Source organism: Balaenoptera physalus (genome assembly GCF_965194825.1).
Source record: "Balaenoptera physalus genome assembly, chromosome: 4".
In the NCBI taxonomy this organism is placed as follows: domain Eukaryota; kingdom Metazoa; phylum Chordata; class Mammalia; order Artiodactyla; family Balaenopteridae; genus Balaenoptera; species Balaenoptera physalus.
Window position 1 is genome coordinate 130,913,970 of NC_138891.1, and position 20,041 is coordinate 130,934,010.

The 20,041-nt window shown below is 38.6% G+C and overlaps 1 protein-coding gene across 9 annotated transcripts in view; it reads right to left on the bottom strand.

Annotated features, from left to right (window-relative positions):
- GRIK1 (glutamate ionotropic receptor kainate type subunit 1) overlaps nt 1-20,041 on the bottom strand; it is a 428,591-nt gene that overhangs the window by 135,414 nt on the left and 273,136 nt on the right. For all 9 annotated transcript variants that reach the window (XM_082460382.1, XM_082460380.1, XM_082460384.1 and 6 more), the window contains one exon: nt 15,018-15,199. In XM_082460382.1, coding sequence (XP_082316508.1) covers nt 15,018-15,199 — 182 coding nt within the window. The remainder of the gene's footprint in view (nt 1-15,017; nt 15,200-20,041) is intronic.

The following is a 20,041-nucleotide window of genomic DNA, read 5'->3' on the forward strand; positions in this document are numbered from 1 at the left end:
TTTAGATAGAAATAATGCCAATAGCACCAAAGCTCTTTATAATGGTTTGTAGACTGATTGGGACTGACTGCTCTGTTGTCAAATGGTAGTATACTTTATACTTTATAGCATTCACACCACGATTTTCTCTCTGCGTGTTGGTATTTCAGCTAAAAGTCATTAAGGGATTACGAAAATGTCATACCAAGATAAATGTCAGTTTTTCAAATAGTGTAATCATGATATGGGGATTTTTAAATGGTTCTTTGCAAAACTGACTTTTTCCTAACAAACACCACCTTGTCTGAATTTTTTTACTGTATTTTGCTGGATTGACCAGGAGGCATTGACTTAGGCAGTGTACACTTTACCAAGACAGTATTACTAGGAACTAGTTTTGGCTCTATTTAAATCATTTTTAATGGTGCAAAACACATCACATCACATCACACACACTAATAAGTAATAAACGTGGCTGTCAGTACTATTTGTACTGATGGCACATTCCCCTTAATTGCTTCCACCAATACTTTAATAATAGTTGTTTCCTAACAGAATTATTCTTATTAAATATCCCCTTGAAACCATATTATTGACAGATTGATAGACTGTAAAAACCTAGCCCTTTCAATAGAATTTTATATCTATAGTAAGGATGTATTTAATACCTATTAGTCTTCTTGATTTTGGAAGACCCATAGGGTGGATTTCCTTAGTGCCAGTTCCAATTTTCCAATGTGATAGAATTGCATTTCCTGGCCCCTTGTGCTTGGGTGGAGCCATGCACTGGTTTTGGTCAAGGAAGTGGGAAAGATACTGACATATGTCACCCTCCAGAGATCTCACTCACCCTGACAGGTGACTACCATGATTATCAGTGCCAGACAAGCCAATTTTTTGTTTTTGTTTTTGTATTTCTGAATAAATACAATTATATGTTTCATAAATACTGTAAGGTATGTCATGACTTTCTTTTGATTACTAGAGACTTTAGGGTCAAAATTGTGGGTCCTCCATTAGCAACTACTCAGGAACATAGGATATATATTCTATGTGCTAATGCCATTCAGCTTTATGTTTTTCTTTAATTTTTCCCTTGGTACCAACTTCATCCCTTTTTTAAAAAATATTTATGACTTTTTTCAAATGTATTTTTCTAGGCTGCTTCAGTTCTTTGTATAATAAAGATATAACATGAATAAATTATCCTGGTTGGGAGAAGCGGCATAATTTTTTTTTCCATAAAGAAAGATGAACTGTTCAGATCTTATATAGCTGTGTTGGGTTAGGGTAACAAAAAAGGCCTCCAACAAAATACCACTCATAGTTAATCATATTCTATGTCCTTGCAGAATCAATGATAAGAACTCAAAAGTTCTTGTAGATGGTGATGGTTCATTTTATGTGTCAACTTGACTGGGCCAAGGGGTGCCCAGATTAAACGTTATTTCTGGGTGTGTCTGTGAGGCTGTTTCCAGATGAAATAAGCTTTTGAGAAAGCAGATGACTCTTCCCAATATGGTGGGCATCATCCAATCCACTGAGAGTTTGATTAGAATAAAAAGGCAGAGGAAGAAGGAATTCACCCGTTTTCCTTCCTGCCTGACTGCCTGAGCTGAGACTTTGGCGTTCTCCTGCCGTTTGACTGAGATTTTCACCACTGACTCTTCTGATTTTCAGGCCTATAGTTTCAGACTGTAATTACACCACAGCCTTTCTCGGTCTCTAGCTTGCACATGGCAGACTGTGGGCCTTCTCAGTCTCCATAGTTAAGTGAATCAATTCTTCATAATAAATCTCTTCATATATATTTCCTATGGGTTCTGTTTCTCTGGAGAACCCTGGCTAATACAGAGAACAATACTAAAATACTAAAAGTCCTACATACTCTGCATACATATGACATTCCTTTCTATCTAGATAACACAGTCCTTAAACGAGTGAGGGGAAGAGAGGCTGACACCTACGTGAAGGCTTTCTCTGTATTATGCTATTATAGAAATGCCACAGACTATTCTATTGTTTCAGTGGCTAGAAAATAATTACTGTTTTCTTTCTTTTGTAGTCAAAATGAATCATCAGAAAGCAGAATAAAACTCATTGACATCTTTATTCCTGTCTTGCCCCTAGGTTCATCAGAACCATTTTATTTTTAGATTCCATGTATATGTGTTATCATATGGTATTTGTTTTTTGCTTTCTGACTGACTTCACTCTGTATGACAGACTCTAGGTCCATCCACCTCACTACAAATAACTCAGTTTTGAGAATGGACTTGAGGACACGGGGAGGGGGAAGGGGAAGCTGGGACGAAGTGAGAGAGTGGCATGGACATATATACACTATCAAATGTAAAATAGATAGCTAGTGGGAAGCAGCCGCATAACACAGGGAGATCAGCTCGGTGCTTTGTGACCACCTAGTGGAGTGGGATAGGGAGGGTGGGAGGGAGATGCTAGAGGGAGGGGATATGGAGATATATGTATACATATAGCTGATTCACTTTGTTGTACAGCAGAAACTAACACACCATTGTAATGCAATTATACTCTAATAAGCATGCTAAAGAAAAAAAAATAACTCATTGACAGTTGACTCTTGGAAGGACAACTCTAATGACCCCACTGTTATCAAGGTTCTCTGAAGCACAGTTGTTGTTCATTAACTATGATGGCTCCACTTTTGCCCAGCTGTTCTCTGGAGTTTTTACAATAGAACTCTCATGGCCTTGTTCACAATAGTATTGACTCTTCCTGGTGTAGCTCTGTTGTTCTTAGCAAAGACGGTCTTTTGGATTTAGATGAGTAAAGGTATCACATACAGCCTGAGCATCACAAAGACCATAGTTTAGTTTGTCTTGAGACCCCTCATCCAAGTCTAGATGAAGAGAGTTTGTAGAGTCTAATTCCTATGGTTGGTGACAGAGTTGGTCTATAAGACACTTGGAAACTCTCTGAGAAAAATCTTCGCATAACATGTCCTGGTATAAAGACACCTATGCCACATTTCAACAGGATCATTTTCCTGGAGACAATGCAGAGCTATGGAGACAGCAATTCTCCACAAACTCTCAGCATCCATTGCTAAAAGCAATTCATACATCACAAATAATTGGCATAATGCTGCTATCATAGTAGCAGAAACTTAGAATGGAACCTGGAGTGCTCCTAAGCATTTTTGAGGGATTCTTATAATATTCATAAGGGGTTTTATTACTGCATCTTTCCATTGAAAAATAGGTGTCTTAGAAGTGTATATTGACTAACCTAAAGTGTATTGCTCCTTTTATAGCCTTCTCAATATCAAGATAAATTCTAAACCATCAGACATGATTTCTAGTCAATAATTTCAAGTGAACAACTTCCAAATGTGTGACGTACAATGTGGCTAAAATAATATTTTTACCTCAAGATAGAAATAAGTTATTTCAGCATAAAAAAAAATCTTCAGGAAACCAGTCGAATAATATCAAGTCTCTGAGAAGCAGTTTTAAGAAGGTTTGAGCTCTAGGATGTAGCTCTTTCTCACCTGCCAACTTTGGTACTTCGGGCTGCAATTGCACTCTCCTCTGAGCAGAATGCTCCTTTGGCAATGTAGTTTTTAACGTTGGTCACCAGTAGAACAAGCTAGGTAAATTAGGCCTTTAGATCAGTCTTTACTGATGCAAAAAAAGACACTCATACAATACTGAATGACTGTAACTTATATCTACAAAGGTAACAGTGGAATGTATGGAAAATAGCATTGGACCCCTGAAAACCCTGACATGTAGAAAACTACCCATATCCTTATGGAGTAGGATGAATAATGGCCCCTTAAAAAGGTCCACATCCTAATTTCCAGAATATGCTAATATGTTACCTTACATGGCAGAAGAACTTTGCAGATGTGATTAAGTTAAGGATCTTAGTTTATGGGAAATTACTCTGGATTATCCAGGTGGGCCCAGTGTAATCACAAAGGTTCTTATAAGATGGAAGCAGATGGTCAGAAGGCAGAGGAGGTGATGTGAAGATGGAAAGAGAGGGAATGAAAGGCAGTGTGATGTGGGACCACAAGCCAAGGAATGAGGACAGCTTCTAGAAGCTGGAAAAGACAAGGAATTAGATATTCCCTGAATCCTCCAGAAGGAAAATAGCCCTGTCAACAGCTTGATTTTAGACTTCTGACCTCCAGAATTGTAAAAGAGTAAATTTTTATTGTATAAGCCACTACATTTGTGATAATTTGTTACAGCAGAATATGAAACCAACGCTCCTCATTTGCTCATCTTTCTGGGATTATGGCCTATGAGATTGCACAATTTTGGTGTATTGCTATCAAGAGCATGTATCAAGAGGAAAAATGACTTGTTTGAAGTTGAAAACTTTCTAAATTTCTTTGTGCCCCTCCATTCACACACATATACTAACCACATGCATGTACACAGATACAGCTACCCACAAAGAGTCTAGGGTTTTCCTTCCATTTGAAGATAGTGCTATGCCACTTACAAACCCAGACCACTTTCCTCCTGCCTCCAAGTGAAATCAAAGGAAAGCAAAGAGTATTCCACATAGTGTTGGTGAATGGAATAGCTGCACTATTTGAGAGTGTCTTTCAGTCTTAATTCCTTTATAAGCTTCTCTCTCTAGAGGTATGGTCAGAAGAAGAAGGGAAGCTGATACTAATAGATATTAATAAATGGAGTGGAGCCCAATGGGGTTTAGTTTAGTCTCAGAAGATAAACCTACTAGAAGAGCCACATGGCATCATCCAGGTACACAGCAGAAGAGATTATGCTATTTAGGGAGTACAGTCTGCTGACAACAGAGCAGGAAAAAAAAAGATTTCCCCTAGCAGAATGAAATAGGCAACCTGGCAAATAGGAGAGAGTGGAGCTTTTGGAGGATTACACGAACCCAAAGAAAAAAACTCTCTGCAACATCCAAGGGAAATTGGTGGAAATATGAGGTATAAGAAAGACTATAGTAGAAGAAAAGTTTTAACAGCAAAGAACTGAACGAATCTTGAAGTTGGAAATTTAGCAGAGAATATGTTGCATACACTGTAATCTTTTTGCAATAAGCTTCTTTCATAACGGTGGTAATAAAAACTATACCTCAAATTTGCCTGAGGGTAACCTTTTGAGGGAGAGATTAGTCATGTAGTCACTAAATGGTGGTCTTGTTGGTCTCATGATATCTCTGTAGCACAATAAAGTTATCATAATTTGGGTCCTGTTTCTCAGTTTTTTGGCTTTTTAGATGACTTTATTTTGTCAATTTATCTAGTAGTTATCAGGCTTAGAAAACTATTATTTTATCAGTGTTTCTCAGTGCATTAGTATCTCCAAAGAACTCTTTAAAAACACCCATGCCTGTACCCTATCCCTAAATATTCTGATTTATTTGGTCTAGGTTCTAGGCATTGGTATCTGTGATACCAAGACTCTCCAGGTGATACTTACATACAGCCAGAGCTGAGAACCACTGATTTATATTAACCAAACTCATATTTTAAAGGCATAACAATAATGATCAAAACTATTATTTGATGAGTGCTACATGTCCACTGCTGTGATAGGTTCTTTATCTACTATTGGGGAGGAAGTGTTATCCTCAATTTATAGATGTGAGTATAGTTATAGTACTTGAACCCAGGTTTGATTTCAATCCTGGGCTCTTTGTGCTATATTTATAATAGGAGGTATATGTGGGAGGAAAGTCAATAATTTGTACAAAGTCCTTCTGTACTTTGAGAACCCAAATAAAAACGTATGGTTCTTTGGTGAGAGCAAAGTTAGAAGGACAAAGTTAGAAGGACAGGAATTTATCTTAAGGTATGAATCCATCAAGCCAAGAGAGCTTGATAAGTTGCCCCTCTATTCTTGCTCAGAGAGCTGGACCCCATTATAAAAGGTTGTACCATGGATGATGCTGCAGGTATTATGAGGAGCCTCACTCACTTCTCTCCTTCTGTCAGGAATTCAGACCTACATAGCTCTTCTATTACATCTCTTTAGATATTAGAATTAATTAGATTCTAATTTTAAATCCCTTTAGTGATCTTTCAGGAAGAACTTCAGTCTCTTTAATGGGGTCAGCTTTCATGAAGAAAAGATAGTTTGGGACTTCCCTGGTGGCACAGTGGTTGGGAGTCCACCTGCCAATGCAGGGGACACGGGTTTGAGCCCTGGTCCGGGAGGATCCCACGTGCTGCAGAGCAACTGGGCGCCTGCGCCACAACTGCTGAGCCTGCATGCTGCAGCTGCTGAGGCCAACGCGCCTGCAGCCCATGCTCCGCAACGGCAGGGGAGGGGCATCTCAGTGAGAGGTCCGCGCACCGCAACGAAGACCCAACACAGCCAAAAATAAATAAATAAATAGATAAATAAATAAATAAGTTTAAATCTTCAGAAAAGTTAAAAAAAAAGTACTACTTTAAAAAGAAAAGGAAAGGATAGTTTGTAAAAATAATTGTAATGCAATTGTTAAAATTGTGTGATACACATAATAATAGATATTTTTGTGTGCTTGATGTTATAATGGCAGTGGACACAAGGTGCTTAGGGCTTTACATGACATGCTAAACAATGTGGGCTTTATACTTAAGGCAATAAGGGGGTGGGGTGGGCACTCAGGAATTTCAAGCTTGAGAGGGGTAAGGTCAGATATTTAATTTAAAATGAACAGTTTTTGAGGCCACATGGAGGCTGGGTGGAGAAAAGGAGAGGGAGGGGACTTGTGACCGAGAGATCAATTGTTCTAGCACAGGAGGAAGATGATGAAAGTGATGGAGAAAAGGAGGTAGAATCTGAAATATAGTTAGAAGACAGAATCTACAACATTCGGTAACTAATAAATAAGAAAGGTGAGGGAGAGTCAAGGAGATTCCCAGGTTTCTGGCTTGAGTGATTGAATGTTATTTCTGGTTGGTGGGAGGAAGGATGAGGAGGAAGAAGCAATATGTTAAGTCTGGCATGGAGATTTAATGACATCAGATGAGATCCTCATGACGTTGGGGGACTTGGTAATTCAGACTGAGAGGAGGTTTTGGAACCACTATTGTGATATGGTGGAGGAGGTGACGCAGTGATAGAGTTAGGATTGGGAAGCACTGTATCACTCTTGTAGTTTTGCCTAGATACCATATCACTAATAATACTGATGATGCTAATCCGTAACATGTGGGATACTTCATACATCAGTGGTGGGCTGCTTAGTGCCTTATAGGCATTGTCACATTTAACTTTTCTCAAAACAGCATGAGCTATGGGCTATGACATTCCCATTCTACAGAAGCAGCAAAGAACAAATAACTAAGTCCTCTACTAAATAACCTCATTCAATACATTGAAGTTTTTCATAGTACTTTATTCTCCCTTTACCCTGGCACAGTCTTTAGCACATAGAAAACAGCCAATACATCTCAACTGAATAAATGGTGAAATTTAGATCTTACAGGGTCATGCTTATAACAGAAAGGATGTGGCTAACAGTCATGGGGAAAGTAGGGTGGAGGGATCTTTTTGGTAAAATCTTGCATTTATGAAAGGTTGAAGAAGCAGGTATGGTTAACATAATGAAGTGATTTTTAACCTACTTCAGTCTTCAGCCTTCTTTAGGGAATCAGATAGAAGCTATGGATCTTTTCCCCTGAGAAAGTCACACCGAGGGGCACAGACATCCTCAAAATTTTGAATAGAGCTGAGGCTCACTGATCCTGCACAGGCTTAAGACATGCTTTTTGTTATACACATCTTCAGATTCCTTACATGATTCCTTTTAAATTACCCCCACTTCTCTTGCAAAGATAATTTCTCTTATTGCCTATTACAGCCAAATTTTGATGTAGCTGGAATTAAGCATTAGAGCATTTCTGAGGCATATATGTGATTTTTATTACCTCTCAATTCGGATTGAAACAAATCTAAGTCCTTTTCCAAATCTACTCACTGGAGGTTTTAGAGCATCCTCGGAAGGGCATCCTGTACACTAAGAATACAAACAAATTGCAAACCCTTTCAGTAAATTTTTGATTATTCATAGAGGTCAATTAATTCTTGTGTATATTAATAACATACTCATATCTATGAACTGCTCCTTACAATCCAAACTAACTATGTGCTCAGGAAATGTAAATAGATTTTAATATCAGCCTGAGAGAAACATAATTAGAATAAGAATGTGCTGCCCAAAAAATTATATAACAAACTGCAAATTATCATCCAGTTAGTATAAACTGATATTCATCATGATTACATTGTCAGGATTTATCCAAAGTAATGAACTTCTCATCAATTAAGTATCTCAAAGACTACCAAAGGGCTCTAAAAAACCTTAAAAAAGAATGAACTGCTTAATTATTTCCCCATTTCTTTGAAAGCCTACTAAGTACAAGGCAATGTGCTAGTTCTTTATGTCTAGACGCTAGTAAGAGGATTCTTGATCGCTTGTATGCATGGAAGCTCAGAGCTGAAGGGAAGCTTAGCAACAATTAGAATCTAATCCAACAATCCTATTTTACAGGTGAGGTGACTGAGTCTCAGAAAAATAAACAGACTCGTTCAAAGTAGAATATTAAGACGGGCTATGAAACTCAGATCAGAGACACATTAGACCCTGGTTCGAAATTCCAGCCTTGCCATCTAGTGTATCCTCTGGAACCTCATTCTTCTCATTTGTAACATGGGATATTTTGAGGCAGTAAAAAGATCACACTTCAGTCAAATACATAGCCTATTCTGGCACACAATGACTACCCAATAAATGGCATTTATTTTATCCTATTAGGGGAAGAGCAGAGTTTGCAACTGCATCTCCCAACTTTCAGTCTAAGACTCTAGTCACAGTTCCCTACTGCTTTAGAAATTAGCTTCATGGTCTCCAACCAGTAAATTGGCATTAGACAGCTAAACTCTTGTGACATTCATTTTCAAGGTCTCTTTTTGCCTTAAGGTGGCAGGGATTTGGGGTTTTGTTGTTGTTTTCATTGTTGTACCTTTATCACCTTCAATCAGTGCTCAACAAATATGTGTTGAATGAAATAAATGAATTTCTTTACCATGTCCCCACCACATTCGCTACTTGGCTTCAATATAAACAACATTTCTTGAGAACTTGTGTAAACTAGAAATGATTGGATGTTTGAGAATCAAAGGAAATAACGCATCCAAGAAGTATGAAGCTTAACTAAAATGTGTTCCAGGTTCCATTACTTGGAGAATCAGTTGACTTCTTGGTGTACATAACAGTAGCAGAATAGGATACTTTCTTTTCCTTTTAAATCCTGAGATAAGTTTCAAATCCCAGCCTAGCCACTTGCTGGCTCTGTGACTTTGGGCAAGTTACAAAATCTCTCTGAAATCTGTCAGTTTCTTGTATGCAGAATTTTCTCATAAAAATTAAATGAGTGATGTATTTCACTTGCTTAGGACAGTGCCTGGAACATAGTAAGTGTTGAGTAAAAGGTAGCCCTAAGGTCTTTGGCTTATTTTATGTGTTTATGATTAGAAATAACAGACTTGGGGATATGACTTAGCTGGTGCAGGTTCCAAACACAGATTTGCAACCTTTTAGCACATCACAGCTGTACTGCTTGACTTGATGTTTTCTGTCCTAAGAGATGAAGGCTAATGGTATTTCTGTCCTGTGAAAACATGAAGTGAAACCCATCTAACTACCTCTGCTTGTCTTGGTCAGAGATGTTAGGCATAACTTATATGGGGAAAAAAATCCATGCACAAAATTATTTGATTAATCAGCATTGCCATTGCACTTCCTAGCAGAGGGAAGCCAAGCATTTAAAAAATACATTTTCTGCCTGGTCTTGTTTTTATGTTAATTGAAACAAACAAGCAAACAAAAAAAGAAACAAAAGCACACAAATGCTGACAGGAGAAAATGCAATATAATTCTACAAAATATTTTGGTACTAAAATGTTCTATGGAGGCTAATGGCTCAATTATAGCTTAATGCTCATTGCCACGAGTGTTGTAAGAGGAAAAACATCTCCCCTCTGATGCACTTGTTCATGTAAACAAGACAGCAGTTTTCCTGAGTCAGAAACAGTATGTTCACGCTCATCCATTGGCCACTCTCTAGCTCAGGGAATTGGCCCAGCCCTGAAGCAGCTTCCCTGCTAGATGAAGCACCACTGCATCCCTTCCCTCCCTATCAGAGAACCATTAGGTTTCACTATGCTTGAAATAGTGACCTGCTTTCTCAATCCTATTACAGGATTTGAAAATGACTCTGCAGTTCTCCAAAGAGGCAAATTTATTTTCAGGAAGGAGAATCATTAGCTCAAATGCATTACAGTTCTTAATAATACAGAATTTCAGGGTTGAATGAAACCTTACTTTTGAGGAAACTGAGGCGCAGAGGGGTGACTTGTTCAAACGCGCTTGGCAGAGTTGAGAGTTCAGCATACTGAGTGGAGTGGAAGAAAGGTGATTTGGGAGATTACTGATTAAGAGCTTCTAAGCACAGTTCTTGGATCATTCATTTCATCTATTCATTCAACAGAGATGTATTGGTCACTCGTTGTGTGTCAAATAATGTAATAGATGTTGGGGATTTGGTAGAACAAGACAAAGAAAGCTCCCATCCTCTTGGAGTTTACAGTATAGTAGGGATAGAGATAACAAATGAATCAATGTCCTCAATTAATTATAGATTTCTATTAGGGTTACAGAGCAACTAAGTAGAGTGCAAGGTCATAAGGAATGGGAAAATAGTTTCTTCTCCTTTATCTCCCAAGAGTTAATCATGAAGGCTTAGGTGAGACAGACTTTGGAAAAGAATGTTCCAGGTGTTGGCAACTGCAAGTGAAAAGGCCATAAAGTAGGGAAAGGAGGGCATGTTACATGACCAGGCAGAGTGCCCTTGAAATAGTGTATTGGAAGCTGGAGGCTGGCAGGGAGGCTGGAGGGGGTGGATGGGTCACATCATGCCGGCCACAGATTTTTGCATTAAAAGCATGCTCGGTAGATAAAATTAACGCTGTCCCTGAGCTTCAATTTTCATTTCCAGAAAAAAAAAGATAGTACTAATTATATCAATGATTATTATGTCAATTAAAGGCTATGGTTGCTTCTCACCCAGCATGGCACTAGGCACATGTTAGGAATTCCCTACCTAGAGTCATCCTACCCTGTGCCTCATCTTTATTTGTTTTGTTTTTGTTCTTGTTTCTTTGGCTGCACTGTGTGGCATGTAGGATCTTAGTTCCCCTGCAGTGGAAGTGCAGAATCCTAACCACTGGACTGCCAGGGAAGTCCCCCGTGCCTCATCCTTAAATTCATCTGTCATCAGCCACTCTCTCGGGAGAATCATACTCAGTAGGAGCAAGTGAAGGTGCAAGTGTGGTGGATGGTGAGGAGTCAGTGGGAAGACAGAGGGACTTGGGGGATATGGGAGTGAGGAGGAGCTGGGGACCTGGGATTTCCACTTTAAAGGCAGGTTAAGGAGAGATCAGCTTCCTCTAAAAGCAGCAGGATGCCTGCTGAGTGGTGATGGATGGACAGGGAGAGAAGAAGACATGGAGTGACCTGACAGGTCCCATGTGTATGCTGCTGGTTTTCGGGGCCACTCTCAGACTGCAGAAATTCACGAAGACCATTTGTTCTTATGAGAGCCGTGCTCCCCTGTAGCCTAATCAAGTCTTGACATTTGAATTTCTAACTAATTTTGGGGAAATAACTTTTCAGATTCTCATCATATAGTACTTGTTCAATATGAATAGAAATAATCACTTTGTTGAAGTGATTATCATGTCCAAGAGTAATTATAGACTTTTCCCCGATTTTTACTTTTAGATAAATGTCAAATATCTTCTTTAAAGTGCATTTGATTTCTTTTTTCTTAAGAATCATTAAAAAGTAGTAAAATATGATGAAGGTGCAGGGAAGTACAGGGAAATAATGGGAAATGTGCATGAGAAGAAAGACACGTTGACCTGGCAGAGAAAATTTTCTCAGCAGTGATTTTAGTCACCAAAGAAGTAAAAGCTATTAATACTAATTTCATCTAAAGGAGACCAGCAGCAAGTGGTTGTATTTTCCCCCGACATTTCTGGAAGCCTAGTTCAGAATGGTTATCCATTATGAAATGGGGGCCCCTTATGATAAAGTAGACATTCAGGATCTGAGATCATAGGGCAGGCTGGCTATTCAGAGAGTGACCTTGTATGAGGCACTTAACCTATCTGAGCTTCAGTTTTCTCAGCTCTGAAGTGAGAATACCAAATTTACTTCAGGATAAACTGAGATGACATGAGATGACATACAGGGTGCCAGACACCATCTTTGGTACCTCAGTAAAAGAGATAAGTCTCTTTCCTTCCTTTCTTTCCCTTGGGAGAAAGAGGTTGGTTGAGCGGTGGCTGGCATCAGAACCCTGAACTCCTGAACCCTCAGACCCCCTAGAGACACTCCGCAGACAGATTCAGGAAAGGTCTCTGAAAGAGTTTCTACATGTTGTTGTCCAGGACTAATGGAGCAAGTTAAAATGGAATCACACAGAGTACTAGTGCCTCATCTTGACTAGAATAGAAAGTCCTGATGTCTTCATTATAACTTTTCAAACCATAACAGCCTCTTGGAGGTCCAAATGAAGCCCATTAAGCCAACCTGGATCCTTTGCTGTGATTTCAAAATGAGCAATAGTTCTTTCACATGCAGTAAGGTAAGGGTTTCATGCTGGAAGCTTTTAAAAAGGTTCTCCTCCCCTCCCAATCTTTTCACATCATGGGTCTAGAGCAAAGAGGGGATGAACTGTCTTTTAGTCACTTCCCCCAAGCTTCACAGCCAATCGTACCATTCACGTGATTAGGAAAAGCAAACACAAGATAAAACATGGTAAGACAGGATGGAGAAAACTGTTTGTGTCAATGGCTTGTGCAAAGTGGAACTAATCCTATTCCTCCTTGCCCCTGCCAGACATTTCTTGAGAGGGCTTCTCTTAGATGATTTTCTGTGTCTTTTTTTTTTTTTTTTTTAATTTTCCTTTGAATGAAATAATCTCTATGCCACAAGGAAAGAACCACTTACATCAAAGGAATTTTATATCCACATTTTTCAAAATACAGGAGAAACTCTAGCAGCCCCTGCCCATGGCCATCAGGCACTTCCCTTGCCTATTCCAAGCCTGCCCTTTGGGAGAGATATGACCAGTTATGTGAGCCAAGTAGATTTCTAACTAAGAGAAGCCTCATCAGCAAATCATTCTCTTAAATGTAACAGAAGTCCCTAGCTTCTGTTATGAAAGACTCTTGGGAAGGGATACTTCTGTGCATTTTGAGGGCTACGCATAAAATCTGGGTGTTTTTCTCAGTTCTGGTCCACACTCCATTACACACTTTAATGACTGTATTAAATTCTCAAATGAAGCCTTAAGATAAAGAGCAGCTGATTATATTTATTCACCTTTCAAGTTCTTTAGTTGCTGACATCACTGCAGCATGCTTGCTTTCTTTACTGAGAGGTACTTATAGTATCTAAAGACTTGTTAATTCAATTATAGTCTAGAAGTAAGTAACATATAGTCTGCCTAACTGGAGAAACTATGTGTCACAGTGGAGAAAGCATCAGATGGGATAAAGGAGGCTCAGTTCCGTTCCTGGCTGTGTCACTCTGGGAAAGTTATTTTATCTCCTATAAAGTGAGAGGATTAGCCTTGATGACATCTACGATTGTTTTCAACCACAATTTAAAATATGTTCTATGGCTCAGTGGCTTCCGAGAAATGCCCTTCCAGTGTGAGATATAGCACTGGAGAGTCAGGCTGGATGACTGCACCCAGAGAGCTCTTCTAAGTGATTCAGAAACCCACAGTTCTGCATTTGTATGGAGGGGTTGGTCTACTTGTGAAATTAGTGCCCATTACCAGTCAACCCCACAGCACACCCCAGATATTTTAAACTAGGGAGTGTAATAACACCTTGTGCCATTTTAGGTAAGAACATTGCCTCATGCCACAGTAACCACTTAAATACAGAGAGACACCCATTAGGCCAAGTAAATATAACCTGGCTATTTTTTTCCTACTTTCCCCCAAATTCAATCCCCTGATTTTTTATTAGTGCTTCTATTTTAAACATCTGGCTTGCCTTTCCCATTGTCTCTGTCTATGCTAGAGTTTCTCAACCTCAGCACTATTGGCATTTTAAGCTACGTATTTCTTTGTTGTCGGGTGGGGTGGGATCCTGTGTTTTATAGGACGTTTAGCAGCACCTCTAACTGCTAGCTGTCAGTAAAGTGCCACCATCCCCAATGTGACAACCAGAAGTGTCTCCGGACATTGACAGAAGTTTCCGAGGGGTGAAATCACTCTGGGTTGAGAACCACGAGTCTAGGTTTAATCTTTTTTTTTAATTTATTTTTAATCTATTTTTTATTTTGATTCTGAGTTTTCTTTCTTAGACATAAGACCAGTGCTATATCCTGAAGTGCCCAGAAAGTATTAACTCTGTTGTTATCATTCTTAATGTTATTAAGATCTTTCATTTATATAAGATTTCACAATTTATTGTTTCCACCTACATTATCCGTGGAGATGAATGCATGGCAGCTCATTGTCTGTAACAAATTAGAAGAGAGAAGCATCTTTTCCATGACTCTCTCCGTGCCCCTTTTTCACTGTGCTTGGAATTTTGCATGTTTGACAAAAGAGGTCTTGCCATGAGGAAGATATATTTAGGACAAGTCAGGCATTGTGTAAATGAAATCTAGCTTGGTTTTTTCAAAAGACATAAAAGAAGAGATGCTTAATCAACTTGAAATGATACTCTTCTCCTCTCAATCTCTGCTGGCAGGATCTATATATTTCCGAGTATGTACAAAGGACCACACATCTACAACTACGTACGAACAGGTGGCTTCAAAAAAATCTGAGCCCTATGACTCTTTAAAAGGGTTCTGAAATCTGCAATCTTCAGCCTAAACTGGACTGCTGTCATTTTATCACGCTGCACTAAGTGAAACCAGATGGCATGTCTGAGAAAGATAAATTAACTTGTCCCCCAACATTTTTACCTCCTTCCTACCCCTCTTACCTGCTTAAGGATTTCAGCGGCTGTTTCATGTGAACAATCAAATATCACATAGAACTCCTTGCCTTTCTTCATCTCCTTGAGTAAAGGCTTGGCATCTTTATTCCCAGAGGGCAGCTGGCGGATTTTGATTTTAATGTTATATCTGGAAGGAGCTTTGATGAGCTCTTGCAGACGAATGAGACCTAGAAAATGACATTCAATCATGCAACAAACTGTTCTGTCCAAAGTATTTGTTTATTGCCATTTATAGGCAAACTCATATCATTCCCAAAATGTATCAAGAGGCCATCTACCTAAAGGTTACATTATTGACTTCTCATTTGTCATTCCTCTTTCTATATGCATTATACTGTATTTTCCTTTTGTGGGTATGTGTGGCTGGAAGCACAATTTTCCCAAGAGGATTCTGAATTTTTTAGAATGCAATTGTCCTCTCCAGCTTTCACCACAAATCTTTAACAAATCAAGTCAATATTGTAAAACTTTTGTAAACAAAAAGTTGCTTGAAGTTTCCAAAGATGCTTTTTGAAATAGATAACACCCATTCACTTTAAAGAAAACCGATAGAACACTAGAATTTCTTGGGGCTATAAACCTCTGTAAACCTTTCAGCAAGTATTTATATATAACATACTGTTTACCAGCTAATTGGTTGGACTGTTCTATATAATCTTCCAGTTCCTGCCATATAAGCTATTTATAAATGGCTTATTGTATTTTCTTTCTAATATAATTGAACATTGAATGGGAAAATACTTTCTTGATTTAAAAGAAAAGACAATAGAATTTTAAAAGATTATGATAATAAGGGCAGAAACAAATTATTTAAAAATCCACCATTGGTAATTGTAGGAAACTTTTTACAGCCAACTAACTTGATGAAGAATGTTTAATTCACCACAAATATGAATCCACCAAAGTGCACCATTTTTTAATAGAAGTGCTTTAATAGGGCAAGACCAATAGCTATATGAAGCCTCCATCCTATTTCCCCTAATATTAACTAGTGTTTGCTACACTGCATGATGTTGGCTCTTACTCAAGGACTACCATTGGAAAATTGAATATTTTTTATTACACAGTCTGTGCCTTCAGGATGTGTCAGCTTCAAGTAATCAATAGGAAATATTAAGCTTTATCACTATTCAGATAGAAATTGTGGTATGCACAGTGCAAGATACAGCATGGATGCCAGCTACCTCTGGACTTGATGCACTCCTTTTATTTTCTTTCTTTCTTTCTTTAATTATTTGTTTTCCCTAGAAGCTACATTTTTGTGTCTAAGATGTTATAAGATTCCTCTGTACCTTGGGTAGGTGTGGTCCTGAAGTACAGTAAATTTGTGAGTAAGCTACTCTTCAGAGTCAAATGGACCAGGGCAAGGAAGGAAGGAGTTGTAGAACCGTATCAAGATTTAGTGCTCATTATCGTTTTTTTTTTAAAAAAATATTTATTTTATTTTTGGCTGCACTGGGTCTTTGTTGCTGCATGAGGGCTTTTCTCTAGTTGAGGTGAGTGGGGGCTACTCTTTGTTGCGGTGTGCAGGCTTCTCATTGCGGTGGCTTCTCTTGTTGCAGAGCACGGGCTCTAGGTGTGCAGGCTCTAGGGCGCAGGCTCAGTAGTTGTGGTGCACGGGTTTAGTTGCTCCGCAGCATGTGGGATCTTCCCGGACTAGGGCTTGAACCCGTGTCCCCTGCATTGGCAGGTGGATTCTTAACCACTGCACCACCAGGGAAGCCCTCATTATCCTTTTTAATTTCTTTAACATAAAAATAGAAATTGTTAGAATGATAGACTTCCTGGGTTCTTGCTTCTTTTCAAATCAACCAATGTGGCTGAACGCTCCCAAGTACCAGTGAGTTACTTGTCCTCTTACTTCCAGAATCACTTGTCCTGAGCAACTGATGCGTCCTAATGGAAGAAAACTGAGCACATGGATTTGTGTATTTGTTAATCCTAACAATAACCCAATGAAGCAAGTGTTATCATCTTCATAATTTCAAGTAAGAAAACCAAGGCTTCGAGCAATTAAGTAACTTATTCAGGGTTACAAAGATAGGAGGAGCTATAGATTCAAATTGCCTGTGAGTCTAGCACTCAGTCTTTCCATGTCACCATAATGCCTTACAAATACAAATTGTTGGTGCTTGAGGGACCAGATATAGCTTTGCATTGTTTGATAAGAGAGGTAAAAAGTAGAAAGAGGTACCCATTCTCCTTTCTTCTTTACTCCAGGCTGCTTGTGAGTCTCTCTTGTTTTTATTGTTTGTTTATTTGTTTGTTTGTTTTTTTCCTATCACCCTCCTGCTTTGCAATCGCTTCCTTTTTTTTTTTTTTTTTGAGCATGACCACAAGGGAGATCAACGTGGCCTTTAAATAAAATGGGAAAAATATTTAAGAAGTACATTTCATATGCTGCAATGAACAGCTCTTTTGTTCTTTGCTAAATGGAATGTCAATCTTGAAGTGCATCTTCCTATCATGATGACTTAGACACATGTTAATGGTATTTAAAGTTGAATACATTCTCTCCCTTCATTCATTCATTTTTACGGGAAAACATTTTCTGGATGTTCACTCTATGCCAAGTCCCATGTTAAGCGCTGGAAATACAACATGAACACATCTTGCTTTAAGGTCCTCACAGCCCACAGAAGGAGTTCATCCCATCGAATCTTGTATTATGCATGGGGCATCACTTACTACTTAATTTGATAAACTATGACCTGAGGCTGACGGGGGCTGGAGCAACTTGCTCAAGGTTGTGTAAGGCTATTAAGTGGCAGATCCAGGGTTTAAAGCTAGGTCCACCTCTGACTCCCCAAGCTAGGGTCCTTTTCATCAAATCAGTGGCTCCTCCTGACTTTGAGATTTAAGATCAATTAACTAACTGACTGAATGACTAACTAACTATATAAATAAATATCTGCATAAATAGAGAAAAAAATTTAAAAAATTTGGACCAGCATAAAACATTCAGCCTTTATTTGGCAAATGAAGCCATTAATAAACAGGTTCCCTCCTCAAAAAAAGTAACTGTGAGCTTCCACAATTGTTTCACAAAAGAAGGTTATTTTAATACCAATAGAGGAGAAAGGAGAACTCAGTACAAAAGACTAGTTTTTAATTGGACTAAATTTACCTTTCACAAAAACTCACTACTAAGCCCTAATTTTCTCATTTTGTCCATATGCAGGTGAACTGGCCTCAGGAAAGGAGGAGATCAGCAGATTTAAAGATTACAGATCAAAGATGTAGAAAGTACAAAGAGCAAGAAACAGGGAGGTTTACGTTTCTCTTCCGAAGCAATTGTTTGCTTAAAAAAAGCCTTGCTGCCTTCATTAGCAAACATCACAGAATTTACAATTAGAAAGGCTTTTTAGTCCACAGGAGACAAAATTTAGAGAAAGCTTTCCCTTTTATTTGCATTTTGCAGCAATCCATCAATCCAGCAATCCATTACACTTCACTGTAAAAAGTTAAAACTTGTCTTTAAACAAGTCGTTACTTCAGGGAAAGAAAATAGATGTAGGCACAATTTCTAACTTTGCTAATGGCCCTCCTGTGTGTGGATGCCAGCCCTACCAGAGTGACCCAGTGCTTCTAGGATGGGACTCCAATTGCAGAGAATGGTAAGGGTGCCTGCAAAGCTGGCGATGGTGATGGATTTTCTAGTCCACTGCAGGAGACACACTTTAAAAATGAAATGCAGAAAAGGAGGCAACTAAACAAACTGAATAGAGGGACATTCTACAGTAAAACTGGTATGGACTCTTCAAAAATGTGAAGATCATGAAAGACAAGGGAAGGCCAGACTGCTTTAGACCAAAGGAGACTCAAACGTCCTGACAGCTAAATGCAGTGAGTGATCCTGAATTCAAAAAAACTGCAGTTGGGACAATTAGGGAAACTAGAATATCATATATATCTACATAGACATTAATATTGATATAGATGTTAAAAACTGTATCAGTGTTAAGTTTCCTGTGTTTGATAACTGTAGTGTGGTTATAAAAAGGAAGGTCCTCGTTCTTAGGAAATATACACTAATGTATTTAGAGGTAAAATGGGCATGCTGTCTGCCACTTTCAAATCAACAATACTACTACTTGTTGTTGTTGTTATATTGAGAGAAGCATAGAGCATTAAAACAAATGTGGCCAAATGATGACAATTTCTGAACTTAGATGCAGGATGTACAGGAATTCATTGTACATTTCTTGCCATTTTTCTCTAAGTTCAAATCTTTCTTAATAAAAAGACAAAACATGAGCCTCCTTCCTCCACTCCCACCTCTAGTAATACCATTGGAAACTGCACCTTTGGTCTGAAAAGTGCTTGAGAGCAAGGAGCCTGTTTATTTCACATGAGTTTGATCTGGACTCTGCAGGTAGAGATAACGTTCAAAAGTGCTCAAATTCTAAACTCTTTCTTTGGCCATCTATCTACTCTGTGCACTCAGATATGACACAGAAAAATGCTGATTTGTATGCACGTTGACTCTGGGAACAAGTGGAGCATATGGAGGAGAAAAAAAGAACATGCTATTTCCAGTAGCTGTTTAAAATTTTCCCTGTCTTCTCCTTAAATAATAATAAACTTTGCTATTTGCATTGCCGCTTTTTATGAAGTATCCTACATGTCTTATAAATAGCTCAGTAAACCTCAGAATATACCTCTGAGGTGAGTAGGTGTCAGTGCTGTTTTACAGTAAGGAAAGTGAGGCACAGTGAGGTTAATTGTTTGGACTGGCCTTGAAAATGAGTTACAGAAGCCAGAAATTGGAAGAGACCTTAAAGGTCAAGCCCCTACTTGATGCATGAATTCCCCGCTACACAGCTGCTGCTGAACACCTCTTGGTTCGAGAAATTCTCTACCTCACTTTTTGCAACTCAATCCATTTCTGGACAGTTTTAGTTATATTTAATGAGCAGCAGTTCAAATGAAAAGTACCTAGGTTTTCTTGAGTCTTAGTCCAATTCCCTTTTCATTGTACCACAACAGTGGATTTGATGTCATAAAAA